General features: G+C 46.3%; 1 protein-coding gene across 8 annotated transcripts in view; it reads left to right on the top strand.

Moving 5' to 3' along the window:
* LOC102130356 (aspartate-rich protein 1) overlaps positions 1-21,318 on the top strand; it is a 53,826-nt gene extending 32,508 nt beyond the window's left edge. For 7 of the 8 annotated variants that reach the window (XM_065522355.2, XM_074004133.1, XM_065522357.2 and 4 more), the window contains 13 exons: positions 29-96; positions 2,127-2,148; positions 4,782-4,873; positions 6,289-6,310; positions 9,317-9,420; positions 11,180-11,201; positions 12,980-13,095; positions 13,570-13,591; positions 13,894-13,935; positions 15,931-16,025; positions 16,494-16,515; positions 16,817-16,858; positions 20,542-21,318. In XM_065522355.2, the coding sequence (XP_065378427.1) occupies positions 29-96; positions 2,127-2,148; positions 4,782-4,873; positions 6,289-6,310; positions 9,317-9,420; positions 11,180-11,201; positions 12,980-13,095; positions 13,570-13,591; positions 13,894-13,935; positions 15,931-16,025; positions 16,494-16,515; positions 16,817-16,858; positions 20,542-20,546 (674 nt within the window). In that variant the 3' untranslated portion in view covers positions 20,547-21,318. The remainder of the gene's footprint in view (positions 1-28; positions 97-2,126; positions 2,149-4,781; positions 4,874-6,288; positions 6,311-9,316; positions 9,421-11,179; positions 11,202-12,979; positions 13,096-13,569; positions 13,592-13,893; positions 13,936-15,930; positions 16,026-16,493; positions 16,516-16,816; positions 16,859-20,541) is intronic. The other variant, XM_065522359.2, reaches the window with a different exon arrangement.
* Positions 21,319-27,953: the final 6,635 nt, after the last annotated feature.

The raw sequence follows: 27,953 nt of genomic DNA, 5'->3' as shown, positions 1-27,953 counted from the left end.
CACTGACATTAACTCTGTGTCCTTTCAGTTCCCCCTGAGGACAGCCTGAATTTAAAATCTCTACCACCAAGTGAGGAAGACAATCATGATGCCCAGGTAAGACCCCCTTTCTTTTCCTTCTGAGGAAATGTTGCTTTCCTGATGTGAGAAACAAACTCACCCATCCACACCCAAAGAATGGACTCAGAGGTCCGCAGAACAGAGAAAGCGAGACTTTTAATGATGGTCTTGCAAGATCGGGTGTCTGATGGGCAGACACACCCAGCACAGTTTCTTTGTTTTTTTTTTTTGAGACAGAGTTTTGCTCTTCCGCTCAGGCTGGAATTCAGTGGCATGATCCTGGCTCACCACAACCTCTACCTCTTGGGTTCAAGCAGTTCTCCTGCCTCAGCCTCCTGAGTGGCTGAGATTACAGGCGCTTGCCACCACACCCAGCTAATTTTTTTATAGTTTTAGTAGACATGGGGGTTTTACCATGTTGACCAGGCTGGTTTTGAACTCCTGACCTCAAGTGATCTGCCTGCCTCGGCCTCCCAAAGTGCTAGGATTACATGCGTGAGCTACCATGCCCGGTCCCACCCAGAAGAGTTTCAACAACCAATTTATCCCCTAGTGTGCAGGTCCCTCCCCTGGTTCCTCATAGGCTGAGTACTATGAGGTCACAATCTTCCCAGGTGTCACATATTGATTGACGTGTAGGGGCTTTAGGTATTTTTTTTTATGGTTGTCTTACTGCATTTTGTTGAAGCCCACAATGCATTGCCATCCTAGTCAGCTTAGGGGCTCTTCAAGTATTTGACTTATGACCTAAGTAGCTGGGCAGGCTGATAAGAACAAACAAAGTGAGCTATTTTGCAGGCTAGTGAACTTTCAACTTAGACTAAACTTATTTGTTAAAGTGAGGACAACTAAGCGGGGTGGAAGGGGGACCCAACAAGCAGGCATTGCCTATCCAACCAGGAGCCTAGGATTTCTTCTGTCCTTTGCTGACCTAAACAGGTTCAAGGCACTTTCTCTTAAAAATGAACCGCTGTGTGGCCGGCCACGGTGGCTCACGCTTGTAATCCCAGCATTTTGGGAAGCCGAGGCGGGCGGATCACGAGGTCAGGAGATCGAGACCATCCTGGCTAACACGGTGAAACCCTGTCTCTACTAAAAATACAAAAAATTAGCCGGGTGTGGTGGTGGGCGCCTGTAGTCCCAGCTACTCGGGAGGCTAAGGCAGGAGAATGGCGTGAACCCGGGAGGTGGAGCTTGCAGTGAACCGAGATCGTGCCACTGCACTCCAGCCTGGGCAACAAAGCGAGACTCTGTCTCAAAAAAAAAAAAAAAACAACAACAACAATGGACTGCTGTGGCCTGGTGCGGTGGCTCATGCCTGTAATCCCAGCACTTTGGGAGGCCAAGGTGGGCAGATCACAGGTCAGGAGATCGAGACCATCCTGGCCAACATGGTGAAACCCCATCTCTACTAAAAATACAAAAATTAGCTAGGTGTGGTGGCGCATGCCTGTAATCCCAGCTCCTCAGGAGGCTGAGGCAGGAGAATAGCTTGAACCTGGGAGGTGGAGGTTGCAGTGAGCTGAGATTGCACCACTGCACTCCAGCCTGGCGATAAAGCTAGACTCCATCTCAAAAAAAATAAAAATAAAAAATAAAAAGACCACTGTATGTATTATTTCCTTCACCTGATTTCTTTCCTTCTCAATTAATTTTGATGTAAGAATATGACGAGGCACATTATGTACAACATACACAATAGTCCTTCTTGGGGTGGAGTTCAGTGGGAACGTCTTCCCATCTAATACATGACACGCTAGGATGTTTTTAAATGACAGCATCCATCATCAACTGTAATGCAGAAGCATTTTCCTCCACACCAGTTTTCCTCTTTGAATTACGCATTGTGAGTTTACCAATCTAAATCAACTTCAAAGAAACTCCGTGGGAAAATCTCTTGTCTTTTCCACACATGTCCTCTATGCTAGAATGTTTTGTCTTTGACATGGACTCAACCACTGTTTCAAAAGTAGTTTTGTGAAGTCATCAAGAGACTAACAGATCTGTGTAAGGGGTGCAGCAGAATTGATCTAATCCTCATGGCATCTTCTTTTGTCTCGTTGCAGATTTTACCATCACCTGTGCAGGGTACGTACCTTGAACTAACTCACTTTCTGAGAAACAACCTTGCTGGCTTTAATATATAGAAACCTTAATCTGGGTTCCTGTTAAGAATATTGGGGATCTGGTGAGAGCAAATGATTTTGCAAGTGTATAGCTCTGACCAGAGGGGCTGTAGAAATGTGTGTGAACCCAGAGGACCAACCAGGAGATTTTGTGTGAGCCAGTGTGTCTTCACCTGGAGTAGGAGAAGTGAGTGCAGCTCTCACTGACTTATCCTGATGTTAGTGGTTCTAAAGTGTGGATTCTGGAGAATCTCAGCAGGGAAGAGGATACCTTTCCAGGTAGGCAACAAGACATCAGATGGGATCTAATAAAACAGCATTTCCAGGAACATTCATGTTATACCCGCTGCTTGGGAGGCTGAGGGATGGTGTAGAAAGAGAAAAAGAAAAAGTAAATATAAGCCGAGTTTGTTATTTTCCGAGTTTAATGTCATCATGGTGAGAAGTACTATGTTTATGGGCTTTTGAGTATCCTGTCTTTTCGATCACCTCTTCTTGCTTTATTATTTAAAGATGATTTTTCTGAGAACACCTGCTCTTTTCTGTCTGTGCCACTGCAAAATATCAGAGCCTTTGGTTTGGGACACAGTTCTGTCACAGGCAGTTACTTAATCCTGGAGACAGAATTCTTCTGTGATGTGCCCAGATGCATAGGGGAAGTAGATCCTCACCTTATGAACTGTTAGGTTTCATGTCAGCACAGACACATGACATTCATTTGTCTGTCCTTGCCTTTTACCTCTGGTGTCAAGAGCTCTTCCTGGGTGTGGAGGATAGAATGAAAATTCACTCTGGGTTCACTGCAGAAGCTCCAATGTCTTGGAAATGGAGGGAGAAGCACAACCTTGAGCACACTGTCAGCATTCCATTTCTTCATTTGAATGAGAATATGCAGTTTTACCGTCATTTGTGGAAGAGGCTTTCCTTTCCCCATTGTGTATTCTTGGTACCTTTGTTGAAGATCAGCTGACTCTGTATGTGTGCATTTAATTCTGGGCTCTCAATTGTATATCTGTGATACTTATGTGTGCCCCCATGCTAGAAGCATGCTGTCTGAATTTCTCTGTTTTTTTTGTAGATTTCAATCTCATGAATGTGCGTCCTCCAACACTATTCTTTTTCAATGTTACCATGGTTATTTGAGGCACACAAAAGTTCACTAAAGTCTTAGGATTATCTTTTCCATTTCTGCACAGATGGCTGTTGCCAGTTTGATAGCAGTTGTTGTGGGTCTGTAGATCATGTGTGTAGTATTGTGTGTTAGTCATGCTTAGTCTTCCTATCCATGAACACAGGATGCCTTTCCACTTATTTGCATGTTCTTTACTTTCTAGAATCTTTATGTTGACAGCTGATTAGTTAGATTTAAAATGACCGATATAAATTTGTGATTTCTTTTTTCTTTTCTTTTTTTTTTTTTTGAGACAGAGTCTCACTCTGTCACCATACTGGGGTGCAGTGATGTGATTTCTCCTCACTGCCGCCTTCGCTTCCCGGATTCAAGTGATTCTCCTGCCTTATCCTCCCAAGTAGCTTGGAATACAGGCATGTACCACCACACCCAGCTAATTTTTATATTTTTGGGAGAGTCATGGTTTTACCATGTTGGCCAGGATGGTCACGATCTCTTGACCTCATGATCCGCCCACCTCGGCCTCCCAAAGTGCTGGGATTACAGGCATGAGCCACCACGCCTGGCCAAATTTGTGATTTCTTATACCAATATTTTGTATTTCTGAATGAATAGGCATCAAATTAAAAAAAAATTATGTAAAGTAGTTAACCAAAAAATCACCCTTGTCCTCACGGACATTTTTTCATGAATTTGTTCATTAGTATACATTTCCTCATTTCAGTAGATCATGTATATTTGAACCTGGAAACTTATCCTCATGTGAGCTTGGCCTGTATGAATGAAGCCTGACCTTTAGGGACTCTCCTCAGGGAGAGTGACATAGGAGCTGATGAAGCCCCTGATCACAGGAGCCCAGAAGGTTGTGTGCACACACCCTTATTCCAGAAGAAGACTTACAAAGAGGAAATCATGACTGTTTTTAATTGTAGTATTTTAGTATTACTTTTTAAATGATCTGTGTGAAAAAGAATGTGTGATTAATAGAATAGAGTAATTTGGGTAAAATTGAGTCCATTTCACCAATAAAACAGGCTTTTACTTCAGTAATAAATCCTTTGAAATAGATGTTAAGAGGTAGTACCAGCATAATTGGGTCCTAGTGTGCTTACACGGTCTTGAATACGTTAAGCAAATGCTGTTTGTTTTGAAGAATTTCAAAACATTTGAGAGGGAGGAAGGCACTCTTCCGTTGACCCTTAGTGTGTGCTTTAGTTCCATTTGGGATTGACTGTTTTGTGTTACTGCATGATGCCTCTAGTACAAGGCCAAGGCCTCCATGTCTCATGTCTTTCCTGCTCCCCTTCTCTGCCATCCCTCTTCCACTCAGGGGAATAGCCCAGCATCAACGCAGTCCATGCTTGTTAATCAACCACCTCCATACACCACATCCAGCAAAGCTCCCTGAATGACTCACAGTCACAAACACCCAGGGCACTGATCTTTCCTCTGTGTCCTTCCAGGTTCTGAGGACAACCTGAGTTTATTAAGCCTACCACGAAGTGAAGATTATGATGGTGATCATGATGATGATGATGATGATGATGATGCCCAGGTAAGACCACCATTCTTTGTCTTCTAAGGAGGTGCTGGTTTTCTGATGTGAGAAACAAAGTCACCAGTCCAAACCCGAGGAATGGACTCAGGGAGCTTAAAAATAGCAGAAGTGAGATTTTCTTTCCTTTTTTTTTTTTTTTTTTTTTTCTTTTTTTCTTTTTGAGACAGAGTCTCGCTCAGTTGGCCAGGCTGGAGTGCAGTGGTGCAATCTTGGCTCCCTGTAACCTCCATCTGCTGGGCTCAATGAATTCTCCTGCCTCAGCCTCCTGAGTAGCTGGGATTACAGGCATGTGTCCCCATGCCCAGCTAATTTTTGTATTCTTAGTAGAGACGGGGTTTCACCATGTTGACCAGGCTGGTCTCGAACTCCTGACCTCAGGTAATCCACTCACCTCAGCCTCCCAAAGTGCTGGGATTACAGGCATGAGCCACCCCACCTGGCTGAAAGTGAAACTTTTAATGACAGTGTTGCAAGATCCGGTGTCTGATGGGCAGACACACCCAGCACAGTTTCAATAAGCAATTTATCCCCTAGTGTGCAGGTCCCTCTCCTGGTTCCTCATAGGCTGAGTACTGTGGAGTCACAATCTTCCCAGGTGTTGCCTATTGATTTTGGGGAGGGGGTTTTAGGTATTTTTCTAGGGTTGTCTTACTACATTGTGTTGCAGCCCACAATGCATTACCATCCTAGTCAGCTCAGAGGCTCTTCAAGTATTTGACTTATGACCTAAGTAGCTGGGCAGGCTGATAAGAATAGACAAAATGAGCTATTTTTCAGGCTACTAAACTTTCATCTTAGACTAATCTTCTTTGGTTGAAGTGAGGGCAACTAAGAGGGGAAGAGGGGGGCCCAAGAAGCAGGCATTGCCCATCCAAGCAGGAGTCTGGCATATCCTACTTCTTCTGTCCTTTGCTGACCTAAACTGGTTCAAGGCACTTTGTGTTAAAAATGGAAACTGTATACATTATTTCCTTCACCTGATTTCTTTCCTTCTCAATTAATTTTGATATAAAAATATGACAAGGCACATTATGTACAACATACACAATTCTTTTTGTGAGGGTGGAGTTCGGTCTGAGTTTCTTTTCATCTCATACATGACACACTAGGGTGTTTTGAGGACAGCGTCCATCACCAGCTGTAATGCAGAGGCGTTTTCCTCCACACCAGTTTTTCTCCTTGGATGAGGCCTTGTGCATTTACCAACCTAAATCAACCTCAAAGAAATTCTGTGGGGAAAGCTCTTGTCTTTTCCACACGTGTCCTCTATGCTAGAATGTTTGGCCTTTGACCTTGACTCACCAGTGTTTCACAAGTAGTTTTGTGAAGTCATCAGGAGACTAACAGATCTGTGTAAGGGGTGCAGCAGAATTGATCTAATCCTCATGGCATCTTCTTTTGTTTCATTGCAGATTTCACCGTCATCTGTCCAGGGTACGTACCTTGAACTAACTCACTTTCTGAGAAACAACCTTGCTGGCTTTAATATATAGAAACCTTAATCTGGGTTCCTGTTAAAAATATTGAGGGTGTGGTGAGAGGAAATGATTTTGCAAGTGTATAACTGTGACCAGCGGGGCTGTAGAAATGTGTGTGAACTCAGAGGACCAACCAGGAGCTTTTGTGTGAGCCAGTGTGTCTTCACCTGGAGTAGAAGTGAGTGAACCTCTCACTGACTTATCCTGATGTTGGTGGTTCTAAAGAGTGGATTCTGGAGAATCTCAGCAGGGAAGAGGATGCCTTTCCAGGTAGGCAACAAGATTTCAGATGGGATCTAATAAAACAGCATTTCCAGGAACCTTTATGTTATACCTGCTGCTTGGGAGGCTGAGGGAGGGTGTAGAAAGAGAAAAAGAAAAAGTAAATATAAGCTGAGTTTGTTATTTACAGAGTTTAATGTCATCATGGTGAGAAGTACTATGTTTATGGGCGTTTGAGTATCCTGTCTTTTCGATCACCTCTTCTTGCTTTATTATTTAAAGATGATTTTTCTGAGAACACCTGCTCTTTTCTGCCTGTGCCACTGCAAAATATCAGAGCCTTTGGTTTGAGATGCAGTTCTGTCACAGGCAGTTACTTAATCCTGGATATAAAATTCTGCGGTGTGCCCAGATGCATAGGAAAAATGGATCCTCACCTTTATGAACTGTTAGCTTTCATGGCAGCACATTCATTTGTCTGTCCTTGCTGTTTACCTCTGGTATGAAGACATCTCCCTGGGCATGGAGGACAGAATGAAAATTCACTCTGGGCTCATTGCAAAAGCTCCAGTGTCTTCGAAATGGAAGGAGTAGCACAGCCTTGAGCACACTGTCAGCATTCAATTTTTCCTTTGAATGAGCATGTGCAGTTTAGCCATCATTTGCGGAAGAGGCTTTCCTTCCCCGTTGTGTATTCTTGGCACCTCTGTTGAAGATCAGCTGACTCTGTATGTGTGCATTTAATTCTGGGCTCTCGATTCTATATCTGTGATACTTATGGGTGCCCTCATGCTAGAAGCATGCTGTCTGAATTTCTCTGTTTTTTGTAGATTTCAGTCCATGAATGTGCTTCCTCTAACGCTATTCTTTTTCAATGTTACCATGGCTATTTGAGGCACATAAAAATCCATTAAAGTCTTACGATTATCTTTTCCATTTCTGCACAGATGGCTGCTGCCAGTTTAATAGCAGTTGTTGTGAGTCTGCAGATCATTTGTGTAGTATTGTGTGTTAGTCATGCTTAGTCTTTCTATCCACGAATACGGCATGCCTTTCAAGTTATTTGTAAGTTCTTTACTTTCTAGAATCTTTATGTTGACAGCTGATTAGTTAGATTTAACATGACTGATATACATTTGTGATTTTTTTTTTTTTTTTTTTTTTGAGTAGAGTCTCACTCTGTCACCATACTGGGTGCAATGATGTGATCTCCGCTCACTGCCACCTCTGCCTTCCGGGTTCAAGTGATTCTCTTGCCTTAGCCTCCCGAGTAACTGGGACTACAGGTGCATGCCACCACATCCAGCTAATTTTTGTATTTTTAGTAGAGATGTGGTTTCACCATGTTGACTGGGATGGTCTCGATCTCTTGACCTTGTGATCCACCCACCTCGGACTCCCAAAGTGCTGGAATTACAGGGATGAGCCACCATGCCTGGCCAAACTTGTGACATCTTATACCAATATTTTGTATGTCTGAATGAATAGGCCTCAAATGAAAAATATTATATAAGCTAGTTAACCAAAAATCACCCCCATACTCATGGACATTTGTTCATGGATGTGTTCATTTGTGTTGGTATACATTTCCTCATTTCAGTAGATCATGTATATTTGAACCTGGAAATTTATCCTAATGGCAGAAAGTATTGAGAGTCACGACTCTCAACTTCACTGGTGTAGGTTGCGCAGGCTGTGTGAGTTTGGCCTGTTAGAATGAAGCCTGATTTTTAGGGAATCTCCTCAGGGAGAGTGACACAGAGCTGCTGAAGCCCCTGATCACAGGGGCCCAAAAGGTTGTGTGCACACACCCTGGTTCCAGAAGAAGACTTACAAGGAGGAAATCATGACTATTTTTAATTGTAGCATTTTAATATTTCATTTTTTAAATGACCTCTATGAAAAAGAAATTGTGATCAGCCTGGTGCGGTGGCTCATGCCTGTAATCCCAGCACTTTGGGAGGCCGAAGTGGGCGAATCAGGAGGTCAGGAGATCCAGACCATCCTGGCTAATATGGTGAAACCCTGTCTCTACTAAAAATACAAAAAAATTAGCCGAGTGTGGCAGTGGGTGACTGTAGTCCCAGTTACTCGGGAGGCTGAGGCAGGAGAATGGTGTGAACACAGAAGGTGGAGCTTGCAGTGAGCCAAGATCATGCCACTGCACTCCAGCCTGGGGAACAGAGGGAGACTCTGTCTCAAAAAAAAAAAAAAAAAAAAAAAAAAAAAATATATATATATATATATATATATATATATATATATATGTGATCAGTAGAATAGAGTAATTTGGGTAAAATTGAATCCATTTCACTATTAATTAAGTAATTAATCCTTTAAAATAGATGTTAGATGTAGTATCAGCATAATTGGGTCCTAGTGTACTTACACGGTCTTGAATACGTTAAGAAAATGCTGTGTGTTTTGAAGAGTTTTAAAACATTTGAGAGGGAGGAAGGCACTCTTCCATTGACCCTTAGTGTGTGCTTTAGTTCCATTTTGGATTGACTGTTTTGTGTTACTGCATGATGCCTCTAGTACAAGGCCAAGGCCTCCATGTCTCATGTCTTTCCTGCTCCCCTTCTCTGCCATCCCTCTTCCACTCAGGGGAATAGCCCAGGATCAACTCAGTCCAGGCTTGTTAATCAACCACTTCCACATGGCACATCCAGCAGAGCTCCCTGAGTGACTCACAGTCACAAACACCCAGGGCACTGATCTTTCTTCTGTGTCCTTCCAGGTTCTTCTGAGAACAACCTGAGTTTAGTAAGCCTACCACGAAGTGAAACTAATGATTGGGATGATGATGATGACGATGATGACGATGATGATGATGATGGCCAGGTAAGACCACCTTTCTTTGTCTTCTAAGGAAATGTTGGTTTTCTGATGTGAGAAACAAACTCACCCATTGAAACCCAAAGAATGGACTCAGGGAGCTGAAAAACAGCAAAAGTGAGATTTTCCCTTACCTCCCCTCCCCTCCCCTCCCCTCCCCCTCCCTCCCCTCCCCTCTCCTTTCCTTTCTTTTTTTTTTGAGACAGAGTCTCGCTCAGTTGCCCAGGCTGGAGTGCAGTGGTACAGTCTTGGCTCCATCTCCTGGGCTCAATGTATTCTCCTGCCTCAGCCTCCCGAGTAGCTGGGATTATAGGCATGTGTCCCATGCCCAGCTAATTTTTGTATTCTTAGTAGAGACAGTGTTTCAGCATGTTGGCCAGGCTAGTCTTGAACTCCTGACCTCAGGTAATCCACCCACCTCAGCCTCCCAAAGTGCTGGGATTACAGGCATGAGCCACCCCACCTGGCTGAAAGTGAGACTTTTCATGACAATGTTGCAAGATCCGGTGTCTGATGGGCAGACACACCCAGCACAGTTTCAATAAGCAATTTATCCCCTAGTGTGCAGGTCCCTCTCGTGGTTCCTCATAGGCTGAGTACTGTGGAGTCACAATCTTCCCAGGTGTTGCCTATTGATTTTGGGGGAGGAGTTTAGGTATTTTTCTAGGGTTGTCTTACTGCATTTTGTTGCAGCCCATAATGCATTGCCATCCTAGTCAGTTCAGGGGCTCTTCAAGTATTTGACTTATGACCTAAGTAGCTGGGCAGGCTGATAAGAACAGACAAAGTGAGCTATTTTGCAGGCTAGTAAACTTTCATCTTAGACTAAACTTCTTTGGTTGAAGTGAGGGCAACTAAGTGGGGAGGAGGGGGGCCCAAGAAGCAGGCATTGCCCATCCAAGCAGGAGTCTGGCATATCCTATTTCTTCTGTCCTTTGCTGACCTAGACCGGTTCAAAGCACTTTGTGTTAAAAATGGACCACTGTATACATTATTTCCTTCACCTGATTTCTTTCCTTCTCAATTAATTTTGACATAAAAATATGACAAGGCAGATTATATACAACATACACAATTCTCTTTTTTTTTTTTTTTTTTGAGACGGAATCTCGCTCTGTCGCCCAGGCTGGAGTGCAGTGGCCGGATCTCAGCTCACTGCAAGCTCCGCCTCCAGGGTTCACGCCATTCTCCTGCCTCAGCCTCCCGAGTAGCTGGGACTACAGGCGCCCGCCACCTCGCCCGGCTAGTTTTTTTTTTTTTGTATTTTTTTTTTAGTAGAGACGGGGTTTCACCGTGTTAGCCAGGATGGTCTCGATCTCCCGACCTCGTGATCCGCCCGTCTCGGCCTCCCAAAGTGCTGGGATTACAGGCTTGAGCCACCGCGCCCGGCCTCATACACAATTCTCTTTGTGAGGGTGGAGTTTGGTCTGAGTTTCTTTTCATCTCATACATGACACACTGGGGTGTTTTGAGGACAGCGTCCATCACCAGCTGTAATGCAGAGGCATTTTCCTCCACACCAGTTTTTCTCCTTGGATTAGGCCTTGTGCATTTACCAACCTAAATCAACCTCAAAGAAATTCTGTGGGGAAAGCTCTTGTCTTTTCCTCACGTGTCCTCTATGCTAGAATGTTTGGCCTTTGACCTTGACTCACCAGTGTTTCACAAGTAGTTTTGTGAAGTCATCAGGAGACTAACAGATCTGTGTAAGGGGTGCAGCAGAGTTGATCTAATCCTCATGGCATCTTCTTTTGTCTCATTGCAGATTTTACCATTGCCTGACCAGGGTACGTACCTTGAACTAACTCACTTTCTGAGAAACAACCTTGCTGGCTTTAATATATAGAAACCTTAATCTGGGTTCCTGTTAAAAATATTGAGGGTGTGGTGAGAACAAATGATTTTGTAAGTGTATAACTATGACCAGTGGGGCTGTAGAAATGTATGTGAACCCAGAGGACCAACCAGGAGCTTTTGTGTGAGCCAGTGTGTCTTCACCTGGAGTAGGAGAAGTGAGTGCAGCTCTCACTGACTTATCCTGATGTTGGTGGTTCTAAAGAGTGGATTCTGGAGAATCTCAGCAGGGAAGAGGATGCCTTTCCAGGTAGGCAACAAGACATCAGATGGGATCTAATAAAACAGCATTTCCAGGAACCTTCATGTTATACCTGCTGCTTGGGAGGCTGAGGGATGGTGTAGAAATAGAAAAAGAAAAGGTAAATATAAGTGAAGTTTGTTCTTTTTAGAGTTTAATGTCATCATGGTGAGAAGTACTATGTTTATGGGCTTTTGAGTATCCTGTGTTTTCAATCACCTCTTCTTATTTATTATTTAAAGATGATCTTTCTAGAACACCTGCTCTTTTCTGCCTCTGCCACTGCAAAATCTCAAAGTCTTTTGTTTGGGATGCAGTTCTGTCACAGGCAGTTACTTACTCCTGGAGACAGAATTCTTCTGTGATGTGCCCAGATGCATAGGAGAGATTAATCCTCACCTTATGAACTGTTAGGTTTCCTGGCAGCACACTCATTTGTCTGTTTTTCCTGCTTACTTCTGGTGTCAAGAGCTCTTCCTGGGTGTGGAGGACAGAATGAAAATTCACTCTGGGCTCCCTGCAAAAGCTCCAGTGTCTTGGAAATGGAGGGAGAAGTATAACATTGAGCACATTGTCAGCATTCTGTCTTTATTTGAATGAGAATATGCAGTTTTACCATCATTTGTTGAAGAGGCTGTCCTTTCCCCATTGTATGTTTTTGACACCTTTGTTGAAGATCAGTTTACTGTATATGTGTGCATTCAATTCTGGGCTCTCTATACTTGTGAAACTTATGCGTGCTGGAACCATGCTGTCTGAATTTTTGTATTTTGTGTGTGTGTGGATTTTAATCTCATGAATGTGTATTCTCTAACACTGTTTTTTTGACATCATCATGGTTACTTGAAGCACATAAAATTCATTAAAATAGTAGGATTATCTTTTCCATTTCCGCACAGATAGCTGTTACCAGTTTGACAATAATTGTTGTGAGTGTGTAGATCATTGTGTAGTATTGTGTGTTAGTCAGGTTTGGTCTTCCTATCCATGAATACAGGATGCCTTTCCACTTATTTGTACCTTCTTTACTTCCTAGGATCTTCATGTTGACAGCTGATAAGTTAGATCTAACATGACTGACAGAAATTTTTGATTTTTTACACCAATATTTTGTATGTCTGAAAAAATAGGCATCAAATATATATATATATAGGTATATATACACACACAAATATGAGAGGGAGGAAGGCACTCTTCCATTGACCCTCAGTGTGCATTTTAGTTCCATTTTGGATTGACTGTTTTGTGTTGCTGCCTGATGCCTCTAGTACAAGGCCAAGGCCTCCATGTCTCATGTCTTTCCTGCTCCCCTTCTCTGCCATCCCTCTTCCACTCAGGGGTACAGCCCAGCATCAACTCAGTCCATACTTGTTAATCAACCACCTCCATACACCACATCCAGCAAAGCTCTCTGAGTGACTCACAGTCACTAACCACCGGTGCACTGACCTTTCCTCTGTGTCCTTCCAGCTCATCCTGAACACGACCTGTTTTTAAGATGCTCACCACAATACAAAGACGAAGATGATGATGATGATGACGTTGATTGTGATGTTGATTGTGATGATGATGATGATGATGTCCAGGTAAGACCCACTGTTTTTGTCTTCTACAGCAATGTTGCTTTCCTGATTGCTTTACTTCTCAATTAATTTTGATATGAAAATCTGGCAGTGCACATTATGTACACTGTACACTATTCTCTTTGTGGGGCTGGAATTCAGTAGGCGTGTCTTCCCAACTGATACATGGTCCGCTAGTGTGCTTTTCAATGACGGCATCCAGTATGCCTGGAATGCTGAGACATTTTCCACAATACCACTTTTCCTCCTTAGATTAAGCATTGTGCATTTGCATATAAAATTAAATTTAAAGGTAAATTCTGCTAATAAAGGTCTTGTTTTTCTATAGCTATCCTCTGTGCTAGGCTTTGGGGACTTTGACCTATGGCTCAATCACTGTACTGCATTCTGGTTTTTTATCGTTGTCCAGAGAATAACAGATCTGTGTGAAGCGCACAGCAGAATCTGATTCTCATGTTTTCTTTTATATAATTGCAGATAACAGATTGGAAAGAAAACGGTATGTACCATGAAATAACTCACTTCCTGAGGGAAAAACTTGCTAGCATCAGTGTATAGAAACCTGATTCTGGGTTCCTGCTGGGAAAGAGGCTTGGGGTTCTCATGAAAGTGATTTTGCCAGTATAGAACTCTGGCCCGAGAAGCTGTAGGAAGGTTTGCCAACCCAGAAGAAAGATGAGGGGATCATGTATGAAGCAGCGTGGGGTGGGAGACAAGCGCATCATTCAGCTTCAGCTAACGTAGGAGGAGTGGGTGAGTCACTCTGTCTAATGACTTATCCTGGTGTTTTTCTTTCTAAAGACTTGATGCTGGAGAGTCTAAGTGACGAGGAGACTCATCCAGGTAGGGAACTACGTGCCAGGAAAAACCCAATGGGAAAAGGTTCCCAGGAGCCTCCAGGTTATCCCTGCTGCTTGTGAGGAGGGGCTGAAGGAGGGGGTATGAAATCAGAAAGAAAATGGAAATATGTGTGAGGTCTGGCTTATTGTTTTCAGTTTCTTGGCATCATGGTAAGAACTGTCTCTATGGGCTATGGGGGTGCCACGTTCATGAGAGATTCTCTTTGCAGTCCACCTGCTCTTTTCTGCCTGTGGAACATCAGAACCTTTGGTTTGGATTAGTCAGCACTCCTAGGGATTGTGCACAAGGGGTGTAGGCTTAAGCACTGGGTGTCATCTGTGATGAAGGGAATCTGGGGGACACAGCTCTCTCAAAGGCATTTCCTGGAACCTGGAGAAACAGTTCTTCTGCTGTGTGCCAAGGGGAAATCGAGAATCACCTCTGAGCTTTCAGGACTTGTTAGTGCATATTCATGTTTCTGTCCTCACTGTGCGCTCCTGGTTTAAAGGGATCTCCTGGGGTGGATGGCAGACTGAATATTCACGCTGGGCTCACTGGTAAAACTCCAGTCTCCTTTGAAGGGAGGAGGAATGTTTGACCTTAAGCATATTTCCAGCCTCCAGTTCCAACCCAGTCACAGATTCTGAGATGAGGTTTCTTTCTCCTCAGTTCTCTAATTTTTGGAGAAGCCAATAGTTCCTTCCCACAAAAGATAGTATCACACTATTTCCTATCTTCAAAACTTTGGCTTCAATTTTGTTCCCTAAGTTGATATTCATCACTTAAGTTCTAGACTTTTTCTTTTTTTATTTTTTTTTCTGAGACAAAGTCTCGCTCTCTCGCCCAGGCTGGAGTGTAGTGGTATGATCTCAGCTCACTGGAAGCCCTGCCTCCCGGGTTCGAGCCATTCTTCTGCCTCAGCCTCCCGAGTAGCTGGGACTACGGGCGCCCACCACCACGCTTGGCTAATTTTTTTGTGTTTTTGATAGAGACAGGGTTTCACCATGTTGGCCAGGCTGGTCGTGAACTCTTGACATCAGGTCATCCGCCCACCTCAGCCTCCCAAACTGCTGGAATTACAGGTGTGAGCCAGAGTGCTCAGCCAAAAAAAAATTTTTACATAAGCTAGTTAACCAAAAATCACCCCCGTACTCATGAACATTTTTTCATGAATTCATTCATTTCTATTGGTATACATTTCCTCATTTCAGTAGATAATGTGTATTTGAACCTGGAAGCTTATCCTCATGGCAGAAAGTGTTCAGAGTCACGTCTCTCAGCTTCACTGGTGTAGGTAGAGCAGGCTGTGTGAGCTTGGCCTGTTTGAAGGAAGCCTGATTTTTAGGGAATCTCCTCAGGGAGAGTCACACAGGAGGTGCTGGAGCGCCTGATCACAGGGGTCCAAAAGGGTGTGTAGAAGTGGTTCCAGAAGAAGACTTACAAAGAGGAAATCATGACTATTTTTAATTGCAGCATTTTAACATTGAATTTTTAAATGATCTCTATGAAAAAGAATGTGCGATTAATAGAATAGAGTAATTTGGGTAAAACTGAGTCCATTTCACCATAAAATTGGCTTTTAATCAAGTAATAAATCCTTTAAAACAGATGCTAAATGTGGTATCAGCATAATTAGATCCTAGTGTACTGAAGTGGTCTTGAATATGTTAAGAAAATGCTGTTTGTTTTGAAGAGTTTCAAAACATTTGAGAGGGAGAAAGGACTCTTCCACTGACCCTCAGTATGCATTTTAGATCCATTTGGGGTTGTATGTTTTGTGTTGCTGCCTGATGCCTCTAGTACGAGGCCGACGCCTTCATGTCTCGTGTCTTTCCTGCTCCCCTTCTCTGCCATCCCTCTCCCACTCAGGGGAATAGCCCAGCATCAACTCAGTTCACGCTTGTCAACCACCTCCATACACCACATCCAGCAAAGCTCCCTGAGTGACTCACAGTCACCAACCACCAGTGCACTGATCTTTCCTCTGTGTCCTTCCAGTTTGTCCTGAGGATGGCCTGTTTTTAAGAGGCTCACCACAACGCAAAGATGAAGAAGAAGAAAAAGAAGATGATGATGATAATAATGATGTCCAGGTAAGACTCCCCTTTTTGGTCTTTTACAGCAGTGTTGCTTTCCTGATTCTTTACTTCTCAGTTAATTTTGATATGAAAATCTGGCAGTGCACTTTATGTACACTGTACACTATTCTCTTTGTGGGGCTGGAATTCAGTAGGCGTGTCTTCCCAACTGATACATGGTCTGCTAGCGTGGTTTTCAATGACAGCGTCCAGTATCAACTGGAATACTGAGGCATTTTCCACACCACTTTTCCTCCTTGGATTAAGCATTGTGCATTTGAATATAAAATTAAAGGTAAATTCTGTGAATTAAGGTATTATTTTTCTATAGCTATCCTCTGTGCTAGGCTTTGGGGACTTTGACCTATGGTTCAATCACTGTACTGCCTTCTGGTTTTTTATCGTTGTCCAGAGAATAACACATCTGTGTGAAGCACACAGCAGAATCTGATTCTCATGATGTTTTCTCTTATATAATTGCAGATAACAGCTTGGAAAGACAGTGGTATGTACCATGAACTAACTCACTTCCCGGGGGAAAATCTTGCTAGCTTCAGTGTATAGAAACCAATTCTGGGTTCCTGCTGGGAAAGAGGCTTGGGGTTCTCATGAAAGTGCATCTGCCAGTATAGAACTCTGGCCCAAGAAGCTGTAGGGAGGTTTGTCAACCCAGAAGAAAGATGAGGGGATCATGTATGAAGCAGCGGGGGGTGGGAAAATAGCTCATCATTCAGCTTCAGCTAAAGTGGGAGGAGTGGGTGAGTCACTCTGTCTAATGACTTATCCTGGTGTTTTTCTTTCTAAAGACTTGATGCTGGAGAGTCTAAGTGAAGAGGAGATTCATCCAGGTAGGGAACTACGTGCCAGGAAAAACCCAATGGGAAAAGGTTCCCAGGAGCCTCCAGGTTATCCCTGCTGCTTGTGAGGAGGGGCTGAAGGAGGGGGTATGAAATCAGAAAGATAATGGAAATATGTGTGAGGTCTGGCTTATTGTTTTCAGTTTCTTGGCATCATGGTAAGAACTGTCTCTATGGGCTATGGGGGTGCCACGTTCATGAGAGATTCTCTTTGCAGTCCACCTGCTCTTTTCTGCCTGTGGAACATCAGAGCCTTTGGTTTGGATTAGTCAGCACTCCTAGGGATTGTGCACAAGGGGTATAGGCTTAAGCACTGGGTGTCATCTGTGATGAAGGGACTCTGGGGGACACAGCTCTCTCACAGGCATTTCCTGGAACCTAGAGAAACAGTTCTTCTGCTGTGTGCCAAAGGGAAATCGAGAATCACCCTCTGAACTTTCAGGACTTGTTAGTGCATGTTCATGTGTCTGTCCTCACTGTGCGCTCCTGGTTTAAAGGAATCTCCTGGGGTAGATGGCGGAGTGAATATTGACTCTCGGCTCACTGGTAACACTCCAGTCTCCTTTGAAAGGAGGAAGAAAGTTTAACCTTGAGCACATTTCCAGCCTCCACTTCCCAACCCAATCACAGATTCTGAGATGATGCTTCTTTCTCCCTGGTTCCCTAATTTTTGGGGAAGCCAAGAGTTCCTTCCCACAAAAGATAGTAGTACACTATTTCCTCTCTTCAAACTTTGGCTTCAATTTTGTTCTTTAAGTTGATATTCATCTCTTAAGGGCTAGATTTCTTTTCTTTTCTTTTCTTTTCTTTTTTTTTTTTTTTTTTTTTTGACGGAGTCTCACCCTGTCGCTAGACCAGAGTGCAGTGGCATGATTTCTGCTCACTGCAACCTCCCCCTCCCGCGTTCAAGCGATTCTCCTGCCTCAGCCTCCTGAGTAGCTAGGATTACAGGCGCCTACCAGCACATCCGGCTAAGTTTTGTATTTTTAGTAGAGACTGGGTTTCACTATGTTGACCAGGCTGGTCACGAACTCCTGACCTCAGGTGATTTGCCTGCCTTAGCCTCCCAAAATGCTGGGATTACAGGTGTGAGCCACCATGCCTGGCCAGGGTTATTTTTAATATGATTGTGTCTATCTCAAGTAATGGTGCTTTAAGTGTTTTTGTCAATGGTTTTGGAACAACACCAGCACTCACTTCTGTGGAGCAGACTATTAGAAGGAGGCATATCTTTCATTGTGATAACTAATGCCAAACTTTTTCCAAAATGATGACACCAATTCATGCTCCTCTAACAGCATATGTGAATAGCCGTTTCTCCAAATCCTCATAGACTCTTAGTTTTATCTCTTTCTAAAAATTCCATCACTGTGGTTAGTCTTTCATTTGTATAACATATTACTTAAAATCTTTACCAAAAAGAAATGTTGTTCGACTCTAATGATGCAGCACAGTAGATTTGTTTACACCACCTCACCACAGACACGTAAGTAACGCACTGCGCTGACATTCCAACAGTTACGACTTTACTAGGCAAAGGGAAATTTTCAGCTTTGTTATAATCTTATGGGAGCACTGTCATACATGTGGTCTGTCATTGACCAAAATGTCATTCTGCCACATATGACTGTAGTTAATAAGCAGGTGCTTAAGTTATAAGAATGAACATAATAACAGATATAAATTGAGTATCAGATACTATATGGGCACTTCTCTATGTTGCCTCCTTCAAGTATCACAATCACTTTGAGACAGAATTAGTTTTGTTATAGTCATTATACAGTTGAGGAATGTGAGTCTCAGTTAAGTAAATTACTCAGGAGACACACCAAGAGCGGGATCTCTTTAACACCAAAGGCTAATCTAGAAACTAACATGCTACACCGCCTGTAGTGGCAAAGTAGACTTACCATAAAATGAAATGTGCTTCCACAGCTGGGTGTGTGAGCTTAGTGAGGCTGGCGTTACCCATTGCTCCATGGCTCAGAAATTGGTCTTGCTGAAACTCGGATGGAGAAGCTCTTGGCTCAGGGAGTGAAAAGTTACTGACAGGTTGTATGAGTGCAATTGAAGGATTATGCTTCCATAGAGCATGTGGTTGTTCTCATGGAATGAGAACAGAGACAATCAAAGAGAATCACCTAGAGCAAGACTCTGTCTCAAAAAAAAAAAAAAAAAATTGCCCATGTAATAGGTTAAACATTAGATACAGTCAATCAAACTGGGTCTTACCATATTAAAAAAAAATGTGTTTTTAGACAGTGATAGGAAAGAAGAAAAAAATTAAAATAGTTGATGTGGGGTCAGACACAGTGCTCATGCCTACAATCCCGGCACTTTGGGAGGCCCAGGTGGGCAGATCATGAGGTCAGGAGATCCAGACCATCCTGGCTCACATGGTGAAACCCCGTCTCTACTAAAAATACAAAAAATCAGCCAGGCATGGTGGCGGGCCCCTGTACTCCCAGCTACTTGGGAGGCGGAGGCAGGAGAATGGCGTGAACCCGGGAGGTGGAGCTTGCAGTGAGCCAAGATCATGCCACTGCACTCCAGCCTGGGTGACAGAGCAAGACTCTGTCTAAAAAAGAAAAAAAAGTTGATGTTTTCTGTGTGGGACTGTGAGTAAACTGCTTTTAAATAGAATTTTGTATGAAGTTCTTTAGGCAATAAGTAAAAATGGAAGGGTAACCTGATGGCAGAGAGCAGCCAGGACCACAGTTGCCTGTGGATGCAGAGACTGTGGTGGAGCCTGGAATGCACCAAAGACCATGAGTGCCCCCGCGCAGTCAGTTCAGTGACAGCACCACTCATTATCTGATCTGCAAGCACCCCAGTAGCACATGGAGAGAACAGGGAGGCCTAAGATGAGTCCGGGCCATGGCAGATCTCCAGTGAGGGGATTGTGGAAGATGTGAAAACATCCTGGAGGGGAAGGTAGCCCTGCAGTTTAGCGGTCCAGTTTCCCTCACTGGTCTGACATGGTATGGCATAGACAGGCTCACACAGCAGCCCCCAGTATCCTCCCACTTCCCTAAAGGCTTAAACATACCATGGTGTGTATCAGTTTCTTAAAGAGCACAATAACACGTTACTGAAGAACCAAAATTGCAGAGAAGTGGCCTTGTTTCCTGGAAGTGTTTCAGGGAGGAGAGGTGGTGAGGCTCCACTGGGGAAATGCTCATGACCGAAGAAAGATGAGGCCTGAGGTCAGATAGTTGGGCTCAGCCAAATGGAGACCACCTTGTGCCCTACCAAAACAATCTGGTGGTATGTCCAGCCTCAGCTGTCTGGGGTGGCAGTTTGTGCCTTTGGGCTACAGTTGAAGACCAGTTGCCTCATCTAGGCTGGCTCCCATACCTCTCCTGGCAATAGCTTCTTAAATCCCGGAAGCTGATAATGGTGTGGTAAATGGGCCTTGGAGAATGGAGGCAAGAATATGGTGCTCAGGACTTCTAGGTCCTAATATAGGCTGTGTTCCTGGCCCTCCCCTTGTAACAGAGGCACCTCTGTCCCTGGCTGATGAGTTCCTACATCTCTAATTTCTCCTCAGCCTGGACTGCAGAGGCGGGAGCCCAGGAGATGCTGGCGTGGAGGCTGCTTAGTGGGATGATGTCATAGTGCACAAAGCTGGGAGCCTGCTCTCACTGAAAAGGGGTTGTCTCTTCTTCATCCAGGGTGAAGGCCTTCCGAGGAGCTGACCAGGGTGCTGACCCAAAGGGCAGGCCAGCGCATGCTACAGGGACATCTGAGGGAGGCTCAAGTTCTGCAGTCAGGCGTTTTCCCAGGCTTGGCGTAAAGAAGTGATGGAGACTTTCGTGTGATTCCTAGGCTCCCCTCCTGGACAGCACCAGGAATGTGCCTTCGAGGTGGCTGGGCTTCAGGCCAGCCTGGGGGCGTGCTTGGGTGACTGAAGAATGCAGCTATTTGCTGGGAAGATCTTAAGGAGGAAACCAGAACCTCTCCCTCTCCCAAGCTCTCATCCTTGGGGGAGCTTGTCATCCTCAGTCAAAAGACAGAGTCATCCTCAGTCAAAAGAACCTGCATCGGGTTTCACCTTTTGCCTTCTTTCCTGCCACCCAGGGTGGTGAGGGGGCAGACCTGGCTGAGCAGAGCCACACCCAGCCACACACTCCATGGGTCAATCACTGGAGCTTCTGAAACCTGCAGCTGGGTTCCTTCCTTCCCCCAGCCCAAGTTCCTGCCCCCAGCTTTGTCCCTGGAAGTCTCAATCCTGCTCTCTACATTCTGAGGGGAACTCTTGGCCCCAGCAGACAGTAAAACTCCAAGGCCACCTCCCATCCACCCCCAGCACTGGGTTTGGCCTTTACCACCCAGGACCTGGTGCTTCTAGGCCTGGCATTTCCCCTTTGGCAAGAGAGTGGGAAGAGACATAACTGTGCTCCAGGAACAAAAAGTGCCATTCCGACTTGAAATAAAGAGTCTGAGCACATTGATTCAGGTGCAGAGGTGGCTGATCAGATCTGACCCAATGAGGGGCTCAGGGCTTCCACTCAATGACATCGATGGTGATCTGGGTCGCCTGTCATAAGGTCTTGCCCTCGTAAGCCTTGTTGTAAGAGTCCTCCTCAGGGACATGGAAGGTGTGCATGTGGGCCTGCCTGTAGGACCTTGCAGTCCTCGGGGGCCTCTGGCAGCATGGTGAGGGCCTTGGTGGCCTTCAGGCACACACTGCCCATGGGTGAGTACAGCAGCTCCAGGAGCAGGCTAATGGCTTGTGCGTCCAGGGCCACGTACTTCCCAGCAGGCCACCAACACAGGGCATTCCTAACAGCCTGAGTGGGCCTCTTTTCACCCCCTTACAACCTAGCCCTCAAGGGGAGGTGCCACCCTGTCCCCACCCTGCAGTGATTCACTGATTCATTCACACAGCAAGACGCTGAGGCAAGAGCTGGGCTTTCCCATCTCAGCGCTCTTTTGGGCCAGGTGATTTTCAACTTGGAGCCAAAGCTCTCCTACTGCGACCTTTGGGTCTGGAGCAGCAAACAGAGCAAAGCTTTGTCATCTGGAGCTCCCCTTGGGGATGACAGAAAGTGATGGCAAGGATGGTGGTCACAGTGGACACAGGAGGCTGCGGGGAGGCTGGGGAGGCCACAGTTTCAGAGAGAAAGCTCTCTCTTGGAAAGCCACTCTCCAGGTCCCACGGAAAGGCACCTCTGTGCAAACCTAAGATGACGGGGCAGGGGTGGGGCCTGGGAACCTGCATTTCCACAGACCACCCAGAGTCTGGTTCAGGGGCCACACTTGGAGAAATACCCGGGCCTCTAATGAGACTCTCAGAAGAAAGAGAAGCCAGGACTTAGGGAAGGCAAGAGGTACACCCCAGCAAAGGGACGTGACCACAGCCAAGGCAGGGACTCTGTGTGTTGGTGACCGGCCCATCCTCACAATGAAGGGCCCAGTGTAGGAACACCCCCCAACCACCACAAGCTCTGAGTCTTTGTGCTGCCCCAGTTTTGAAGCCAGGATATAGACTGTGATCCTGTGTGGCCTGGGGTGAGAGACAAGACACTGCGCCTCCGTTTCCTCACCTGTGGAGGCAGACATCGCCTCGCTGGAGGGTTGTCTAAATACGAGGTTTGGAGACAATGCCTGGCACACAGGAGGCTCAGTGACCGCTGGGTGTCAGGATCATCACCAGTGCTTCTCCTGTTCTCACCTTCCTCATGGGGAGGAGGTGCCAGACCCTCTCCTGCATCCTCCTGCAGGCAGGGGCCAGCGGGTCCAGGATGAGCTCCCGGAGCTGCTCCTTCCTCTGCAGCTTCCACACCAGTGAGCGGATCAGACCCTTGCTGATGATACTGTGGGTCCCTGTAAGACAGGAAAGGGCACTGAGGGTGGACTGGCCACTCCCCCTCCCGTGCTGGTTGGCCTCAGGGCTCAGGAAGGATTTTGCAGAGCAACTGGGTGGGTTTGAAAAGAGAACTTGCAGCCAGGCACGGTGGCTCACACCTGTAATCCCAGCTCTACTGGGAGGCCGAGGCAGGTGGATAACGAGGTCAGGAGATCGAGACCATCCTGGCTAACACAGTGAAACCCCATCTCTACTAAAAAATACAAAAAATTAGCTGGGCGTAGTGGTGGGCGCCTGTAGTCCCAGCTACTCAGGAGGCTGAGGCAGGAGAATGGCGTGAACCCAGGAGGCGGAATTTGCAGTGAGCTGAGATTCAGCCACTGCACTCCATCACTCCAGCCTGGGCGACACAGCGAGTCTCTATCTCAAAAAAACAAAACAAAACAAAACAAAAAAACGAAAAAGAAAAGAGAACTTGCAAGTTCCCCATCATCCCCTGAACCTGCCTGGCCAGGAGCCTGAGAAGCCAGCAGGAGGCTATGGGTGAAGCCATGTGAGGGGCTGAGAGGGCAGGTGCAGAGGACCCAGGAAGGGCCAGTCTTTGGTCACTGGCATCTCAGGGAGCATCTGCCATAGCAGGGCACACTGGCCTGAGAGGCAGCAGCCACCCCTGGGAGATCTGGCAGCTCACTGCTGCGGGGCCAAGGCACACCAGGAGACCCTCCACTCTTCCCTACCACCGCCCCAGAGTAGGGGAGCCAACAAAGCTCGCCCTTCCCATCCTAAATATTTCAAAGGGGTTGGAGACTCACGCCTGCTAAGACCAGCCCTTGAGAAGAGCTTGGGTTCGACTCTGAGATGGAAGACCTAGAGTATAGGCCGGTGTCTCACACACCAAAAAGAGCTGTGCCCCAACTAAGGGTGACAGGAAGCCATAGGCTCTGGCCAAGGGGTCTTGAAGGGACCTGGGGCTCTGTGGGAAGGGGGCTCCACATGGCACAGCTGGGGTGCAGGTACTGGGAGAAGTACAATGAGGCAAGGCTCCACCATAAACAGACCCCACCTGGCTCCTCCCAGCTGGAGCTGGAAGCCTGGGAGGGAAGTGGTCGGTCCAGCCCCAAGAGCCTGTGGGGCAGGTAAGGGGCGAGAGCTTTTGTGGGATGTGGAGGCCTGTGGAGGAGACAAGCCAGAGGGGTGAGGAGTTACATTGTCCCAGCCTGAGCAAAGGACAATTCCGAGCTCGGGGGCACAGGAGTGTGCTCAGCAGGACTGGGCGGACAGGCCCTTTGTTGGGAAGGTGAAGAGTGCAGCCTTCCAGGAGCAGGTGCCTGAGGCTTCCAGACAGGCTTCTTTGGGAGGTGATCAGAGGAGATGCCTGTTTTCCGGGGCAGGAATTGGAGGGGGCGCCCAGTCTGGAGAGGTTGAGCCAGGCTGTCACAAGGCTTTGAAACTTCCCATATGAAAGCCTGGCTGTTGGAGAGCGTGGGTTTGGAACTTGAGGCTAGGGGGTTCTGTTCATTCCGGTGCCAGGCACAGCCTTCGGATGGGCAGAGCAATGATCGGGTGAGGGTGTAAAAGAAAAGTACTGAGGAAAGAGAAGAGGAAAACCGGCTTTAACAACAGTCTAGGCTGGGTGTGGTGGCTCACACCTGTAATCCCAGCATTTGGGAGGCCGAGGTGGGTGGATCACCTGAGCTCAGGGGTTTGAGACCAGCCTGGTCAACAGATGGTGAAACCCTGTCTCTACTAAAAATACAAAAATTAGCCGTGCGTGGTGGTGGATGCCTGTAATCCCAGCCACTTGAGAGGCTGAGGCAGTAGAATTGCCTCAGGCGAAGCGGGAGGCAGAGGTTGCAGTGAGCTGAGATAACACCACTGCACTCCAGCCTGGGCTACAGAGTGAGACTCCGTCTCTTAAAAAAACAAATACAATCTCTACTGTGGAGGCCTTGGGCAGGTGTCATGAGCTCTAAGCACGGACTGTTCCCTCTGTTGGGAGCTTCTTCCCTTCATCCCTCCTGGTTAACTGGACTCGGCATAAAGGCCATTTCTTCTAAGAGCCTGTCCCTGACTCTCCAATCCAGGATATGTTTATTGTCTGAGAGCGCCCAATTCCTGCTACCAATTGTCATTTCTATTCACAACATTTCTTTCATTGTTTTTTTTTTCAGAGTTGGGGTCTCTCTCTGTCGCCCAGGCTGGAGTGCAGTGGTGCAATCACAGCTCGTTGCCACCTCCACCTCCTGGGCATAAGCGATCCTCCCCACTCAGCCTCCCAAATAGCTGGGACCACAGACGTGCACTGCCATGCCAGGCTAACTTTTAATTTTTTTTTCCCCCGATTCGGAGTCTTGCTCTGTCGCCCGGGCTGGAGAGCAGTGGTGTGATCTTGGCTCACTGCAACCTCTGTCTCCTGGGTTCCAGCAATTCTCCTGCCTCATCCTCCTGAGTAGCTGGGATTACAGGCACACACCACCATGCCCGGCTAGTCTTTTTCTTCATTTTTCGTTAAGATGGGGTTTCAGTATGTTGGCCAGGCTGGTCTCGAACTCTTGACCTCATGATTCACCCGCTTCGGCCTCCCAAAGTGCTGACAGGCTCTTGGTCTGTGGCCCAGGCTGGAGTGCAGTGGTGCGGTCTTGGCTCACTGCAGCCTCCACCTCCCAGGTTCAAGTGATTCTTGTACATCAGACTCCGTAGTAGCTGGAGTTACAGATGTGTGTTACCATACTCAGCTAATTTTTGTATTTTTAGTAGAGATGGGGTTTCGCCATGTTGGACAGGCTGTTCTTGAACTCCTGATCTCAGTGATCTGCCCACTTCAGCCTCCCAAAGTGCTGGTGTGAGCCATCGTGCCTGGTCCCAGTTGTGTTCTTGCGGGGGAGATGGGACAGAGAGGATGAGAGGGTGTCTGAGCCTTTCCCGCACTGATGGAGCCTGTGTCATCTGCCTTTTGTGGACAGGAGGTGATCTCTCACACCAAAGCCTCAGACCCCTCCCACCCTGTGACCTTTGTGACCAGCTCCACCTATGGAGCAGACAAGGGGGTGAGCCTGCGGGTCCCCACCCATTTCTCCCCGCCTTTGCCTGGGCTTGTCCTGAAGCCTGCTCATGTTAACAGCTAGAAAGAACCATGCACTGCCAGTCTGAGTTTATTTTGTTTTTTTACTTAGAAAGATAGAGACTGGGTGTTGTCATGTTGCCCAGACTGGTCTCGAACTCCTGGGCTCAAGGGATCCTCCTGCCTCGGCCTCCCAAAATGCTGGGGTTACAGGCATGCACCACCACATCTGGCCGCAGCTAGTCTGTCTTCAGAGATGGTCTTTGGGTTAATGACAATTCTCTCTCTGCTTAGTTGCCAGGCAGTGTGGCTTTCTGAATCCAAGGAGGCTGGGCTGAGGGAGATGGGATTTGTTTGCTCAGTTTGGACTCAGCATTTGTTGCACTCGATTTAATAGACTCATAAAATGTCAAAGGTTTAAGGGAGCTTAGAGTTCATCTGGCCCAAACCTGGCTGATCAGAATCTCCAGGGGAAGTTTTTATGAAATGCCAGATTTCTGCGTTCTGAGATCCTGATTTAGTAACTCCAGGATTGGAATCTGAGTTTTTCTTTTTTTCCTTTTTTTTATAGAGGCAAGGTCTTGCTCTGTTGCTCTGGCTGGGGTACAGTGGTGCGATCACAGCTCACTGCAGCCTTGAATTCCTGGGTAGAAGTGATCCTTCTGCCTCAGCCTTCCAAGTAGTTGGGACTCCAAGTGTGCACAACTGTGCCCGGCTAATTTTAAATTTTTTTGTAGAGATGGGATCTCACTATGTTGCCCAGGCCGATCTCAAACTCTTGAGCTCAAGTGATCCTCCTGCCTTGGCCTCCCAAAGTGCTGGGATTACAGGCATGAACCGCTGTGCCTGGCTGACACTAGCATTTTTTTTTTTTTTTTTTTTTGAGATAGAGTCTTGCTCTGTTGCCCAGGCTGGAGTGCAATGGCCCAATCTCGGCTCACTGCAACCTCCACCTCATGGGTTCATGCAATTCTCCTGCCTCAGCCTCCCAATTAGCTGGGATTACAGGTGCTCACCACTACACCTGGCTAATTTTTGTCATTTTTTGTAGAGACAGGGTTTTGCCATGTTGGTCAGGCTGGTCGCAAACATCTGACCTCAGGTGATTTGCCCACACCAGCCTCCCAAAGTGCTGGGATTAGAAGCATGAGCCACCATGTCCGGCCAGCATTCTTACTAGAAAGAAGTGTGTTCAGGAGGCATTAGAAACTAGCCAGTTGGACACAGAAGCCTTTGCTGCTCAGGTCTCAGCACCGCTTTGCTGAAGTTTGGGGTGGTCCTATGCAGTCATCTCTGCCCTCCTCCTAGGAAGGACTCTTCCAGACCCTCTTCAGCCCACAGTGCTGCCTCGTGAAAGCTGCCTCAAGATTCTCTGTGACGGCTGGGCATGGTGGCTGACGCCTGTAATCCCAGCACTTTGGGAGGCCAAGGTGGGTGGGTCACGAAGTCAAGAGTTCAAGTCCAGCCTGACCAACATGGTGAAACCTCATCTCTACTTAAAAAAAAAAAAAAAAAAAAAAAAAAAAAAATTAGGTGAAACGTGGTGAAACCTCATCTCTACTAAGAAAACACAAAAATTAGCTGGATGTGGTGGCATGTGCCTGTAATCCTAGCTGCTTAGGAAGCTGAAGCAGGAGAATTGCTTGAACTGGGGAGGCGGAGGTTGCAGTGAGCCAAGATCATGCCATTGCACTCAAACCTGGGTGACAGGGTGAGACTCCGTCTCAAAAAAATAAGAAAAATAAAAAAGTGAAATTAGTTGGTTATGGTTGTGTTTGCCCGTAGTCCCAGCTACTTGGGAGGCTGAGGTGGGAGGATTGTTTGAGTCCAGTAGGTCAAAGCTGCAGTCCTCGTTGATTGTACCACTGTACGCCCACCTGGGGGACAGAGTGAGACCTTGTTTCAAAAAAGAACCCTTGCAGTGATGGAAATGCCCCATATCTGCACTGTCTGCAATGGTAGCCACTAGCTACATGTGGCTATTGAGGTCTTGATATATGACTAGGATAACTTAATAAATGTATTTAGTTTAATTAAGTAAAATAACTAAATAAATTTATTTTGTTTAATTAAAAAAATTTTTTTTTTGAGACAGCCTCACTCTGTTGCCCAGGCTGGAGTGCAGTGGCGTAATCACAGCTCACTGCTCAACCTCCTGGGCTCAAATGATCCTCCCTCCTCAGCCCCCCAAATAGCTGGAACCACAGGCATGC

Source organism: Macaca fascicularis, chromosome 10, assembly GCF_037993035.2.
Source record: "Macaca fascicularis isolate 582-1 chromosome 10, T2T-MFA8v1.1".
In the NCBI taxonomy this organism is placed as follows: domain Eukaryota; kingdom Metazoa; phylum Chordata; class Mammalia; order Primates; family Cercopithecidae; genus Macaca; species Macaca fascicularis.
The sequence above is the reverse complement of the archived record's forward strand: the minus strand, read 5'-3'. Positions and strand labels throughout refer to the sequence as shown.